Source organism: Condylura cristata, unplaced genomic scaffold, assembly GCF_000260355.1.
Source record: "Condylura cristata isolate star-nosed mole 26May11 unplaced genomic scaffold, ConCri1.0 scaffold00041, whole genome shotgun sequence".
NCBI lineage: Eukaryota > Metazoa > Chordata > Mammalia > Eulipotyphla > Talpidae > Condylura > Condylura cristata.
In genome coordinates, this window is record NW_004567142.1 from 1671922 (window position 1) to 1676239 (window position 4318).

General features: G+C 43.8%; 1 protein-coding gene across 1 annotated transcript in view; it reads right to left on the minus strand.

Annotated features, from left to right (window-relative positions):
- Positions 1-3784, minus strand: part of CXCL17 (chemokine (C-X-C motif) ligand 17) — a 12484-nt gene extending 8700 nt beyond the window's left edge. Inside the window, exon 1 of the mRNA XM_004694164.2 lies at positions 3695-3784. Within this exon, the coding sequence (XP_004694221.1) occupies positions 3695-3773 (79 nt within the window). The 5' untranslated portion in view covers positions 3774-3784. The remainder of the gene's footprint in view (positions 1-3694) is intronic.
- Positions 3785-4318: the final 534 nt, after the last annotated feature.

A 4318-nucleotide genomic window follows, 5' to 3' on the forward strand; every position in this document is an offset into this window, starting at 1 on the left:
TCTCATTTACCTAATTTGTAAAATGGAGCTAACAATAGTCAATTGGTGTGTCTCCCGTCAATTCCTAGCTCTGTCCACTAGAGGGCCTAGGAGCAACGGGCAACCTAGTAACATTGGGCAATACTTAGGACCCATGTTTTCATACTGTTCTCCTATAAAAGGAGCTAGGGTTTCTTAGAGATATGGTGGATTCCAGGGCTAGGGCTGGAAAGTACAACAAAAAGTAAGCCTGGGACATCTTATGGTGTCAGCAAGTACTACACAAATGATATGACAAAAAGACTCAGAAGCCAAGTTGAATGAACCTTCAATGACCAATTTTGGGATGAGATGAGCAACATAATTAAAAATAATGGTGGATTATAATTACAGGTATCCATGAATCTTTACCTACATACATAATTCACTGAATAAATAAATTGGGGAGAAAGAACAGTGCTTTCATATAGTAGAATTCCAGTTAATAAATGTAGAAGGAATGACAGAAACAGAAAACTACCTTTCGGCTAATACCATAGTAATACTTGTAAATATAGTAATACTTGTAAATAGGATTCGTCAACGTATTTCAAAAATTAATGGGCAAGAGTATGATGAAAGGGAAGGATCTCAAAGTATTTTTCCTTACATACCTATTTATTACTATGGGAAAATACTAACTTTTCAGTCACCATCTTAAACAAATGTTCAAAGTTAACGTCACCAGTAATGAGGACTGTTGGTATCATGGTATCATGGTATCATGTGCAGAGAAGGCATGTGTTAGCTCTGTGGTATTAATGCAAGAAATACATAATCTGATTTAATAATGAGGAAACTCTGGACACACTCCAAATTGAGGGACATTCTACACAATAGCTGACCAGTACTTTTCAGAAGTGTCAAGGTTGTGAGAGACAGGGAAGACTAAAAAGTTACTCGTGAATGAAGAGGGACTGAGAAGACAAGACAGCTTTGTTCATGCTGTGTAGGGTTCTGGATAGTACTCTACGCCAGAAGTAGCATAGGATGATTACCAAAACTTAAAAATTTGTACATTAATTAATAACATTGTATTAATGTTCATTACCTGGTGTTGATAATTGTGTTGTAGGTATGTAAGATGCTCTTTGAAAACAACTGGATGTGGGGCTTCCCTGGTGGAACAGGGGTTAAAGCCAGTGCTATCAGGTTATCACTCGCTACTGCAACATGAATTTGATCTCTGGCCCCAAAGGTGACCCACTGGGCGTAGCAGACTTTTCCTGTCTCGCCCACTGCTCCCCTCAGCAGGGTAGTTCGTTTGATCCACCTGTTCCGCTTCACACTCTGTCTCTGGTGATTCATCTCATCTCCTGCAGCACTGGCTTACATCCCAGTTCTTGTATACATAAATAAAATAACTCTTAAAAAAAAAAAACTGGATGAAGGCTCTAGCAGAACATTGATAGTTTTTACTACATTTTTGAAAGTTTGGAAAGTTAAAAGCTAAAAATTTAAAAGATCATATCTTATTTTGAGAACTTTTTGGAGGGGCACACTTCGCAGGGGTCACACAGCTGTGCCTGCTGGGAAACGGAGACTGTCCGGCCTCCATCCCTGAGCGGTTTGTAATAGTACCACCCGGTGAACTTTCCCCAGTTTGTTGTTCTTGTGCTTTAGGAGTTTAGAAATTTTGTGCAGTTCATTTATTGGACTTGTACTAGCTGCATATTTTATCTGATCTTCATGATGATTCTGTATGCTCAGTGATATATTTTTTTTCCTTAAGATAGTAAAACTAGGGCTAAAATAGTTAAACACCTTGTCCAGGATCTCAAAATAGGTGGCCAGGCAGGCTGTGAATCTATGTCCCTGACTTCAAGACTGGGTCTAAAGGTCTGGGTGAGTCTAGATGTGGAGCCGGGCTTGAGAGCCTCTGCTTTAGAGCTGAGGTTCCCTGCAGGGTACCGTGAGCGATGTCTGGAGATGTTTTTGGCTATTTTGATTGAGGGATGTTGGAGATGGATGGATGTTGCATTTAGTGAGTTGAGGCCATGTGATACTGTTAAACACTTACAGTGCATAAAACAAGCTCTACAACAAAGAGTCACCAGCCCCAAATGTCAACAAAGCTGTTATCAAATTCTGGTATGGAGCCTTCAAAGGGCAATAAAACTTGAAGATTTTTTCTTTCACTTAGCAAATATTTGCTGAGAACCCTTAAGGGAAGTGTGAGAATTAAGGGAACTGTGTAGCTGATTATTCCACCAAGGAAGTTAACTTCTAGAAGGGCAACATAAGGTGAAATAGGAAAAGTGCAGAGACAGAGTCAAGTTCATAAGGACTAAGCGTGTTCACGGAGGGAGAGCTCCAGTCTACACATGGGAGGAGTCAGGGGAGGCTGAGAGAAGGATGTAAGTTTGAGCTGGATATAAACAAAAATGAGCTGGTGGAAAGCACAGGCTGCTCAGGGCACAGCTAACAGTCTATTCAGGGTGAGCATAGAGACCACTGTCAGTGAGCGACCAACAGAAGAGGCAGGTGTGACTAGAGCTGAGTCCAGGCTGAAAGCACCAGCCCGTGTCTGCTGTGGTGAGGTGGATACCTGACCCTTGCAGAATGGCGGCCTAGGTCTGGGGTCCTAGCAGCCTCCAGAGAGCTTCCAGGAAAGGGAAGTTTGAAACTGGGGTAGAGGAGCATGAGCTTCTAATTTCAAGACCAAGCTGGTTCTAAGCATGTACCAAAGCTATTTCACTTCAGAGTAGCCCTTTGAGAGAGATGTTTCTGTCAAGTAGATGCATCCATTGGGACGAGTCTCTCCTGCATGGCTCTTCTGCTCGGGACTTGGCTACTTCCCCCACAGTGAAAACTGGAGCCAGTTTGGGGCTCCTGTTAAACCCAAGGCTTGTTCCCAAATGGTAGGCTATTAAAACAGGGATTGGTATGGCTACAGCTTCAAATATGGACACCATCTGGTGATAGGATTTTTTAATTATTATTTTACCATTGAATAACATTAAAAATTGTGGAGGCTGGGCCCTCCCTGATGGCGCAGTGGGTTAGGACGCAGCACTGCAAGCAAGCCACAGCCGCTTCAGTGCATGTTTGATCCCGGTCCTGGAGGTGATCCACATGGCGCCGCAGACCTCTCCTGGCCCACCCGCTGCTCCCCTCAGCAGTGTACCTCGTCGATCTGCCTGTTCTGCTCCCCACTCTGTCTCTGGTGAGTCCTCTCACCACCCCTGCACTTCTGGCTTGTACCCCAGTTCTGTATGAATAAATAAGTCTTTAAAAAAATTGTGGAGGCTGATGCACTACAGAGAATGTAAGCAAGGACTTCTTTATTGTCTACAAATGTCTGTTTACCTTCAACACCCTCTCACCACCCCTACCAAGACTGACCCTGGGTAAATTCCTTACTCTTCTGAAGGGGTCTGGGAAAGAAGGCAAAGCAGCACATCTTTGCTGAGCTAGTATTTTTTTCCAGCTCTAGTTTCAGATAGCTTCACATACACTGTCTCATTTAACTTCACAACATTCTGGATACATGTAGTTTTCTCCTTTTTGTAAAAGGTAATGGGCTCTCAGATAAGCCAACTTGCTCCAAATCCCTGTAGCTAAAAGGGGCTGCATTTTAATGCATACTTTGGGCCACATTTTATTTTCTGTCTTGCCACATTTTCTCCCCCCTTCTCCCTTTATAGAAGATTATTATTACTATTATTATTTTTACCTGAGTTTGGGCTGCCAGAGACCACGGACATCAGCATTAGTGGCAGCAACAGAAGGAAGGAAGCAATTAGAACTCTCATGATGACTCTTGGTGTTGCTGGAAGTTGCCTGAAGAGCGTGTGGCAGGTTCCTAGGCAGAGGCTCCCCGACTCAGCAATTGGCACTTGGCACTTGGCACTTTAATACCAGCCCGTGACCCCTTGGAGTGAGAACAACTAGGCCGCCCAGCCTTGTGAGGTAGCAGGTTGGTAATGCACTTTACAGGAATCTGGGAAGTGAAACTGGCCAAACAAAAGAAACGCAGCCTTCTTTAAGAGCTTAAAAAGGTGATTGTAACTTGGCAGCTGTGCTTGTTCCCTCCCCTCCTAGCTGCCTTCCTACCTGCCAGGATGTGATGGTTTCTCCCTCAAGTCTTTTTTTTTTCTTGTTTGTATTTCCTTATACATTTCAGTGACACTTTCTTGGTTAATATCTGGCAGGAGAGTGCCATGGGCTTGCAGAAGAGAGGGTGGCACAGCCTCTGTCCTTGGCACGGCATTGGTGATAGTTGCTTGGAAGCTGCAGAAGGTGGGAAAGGTGGGGAGCAGGGATGATCAGGGAGGGGAGGCTGTTTCCTCTGCCCTGG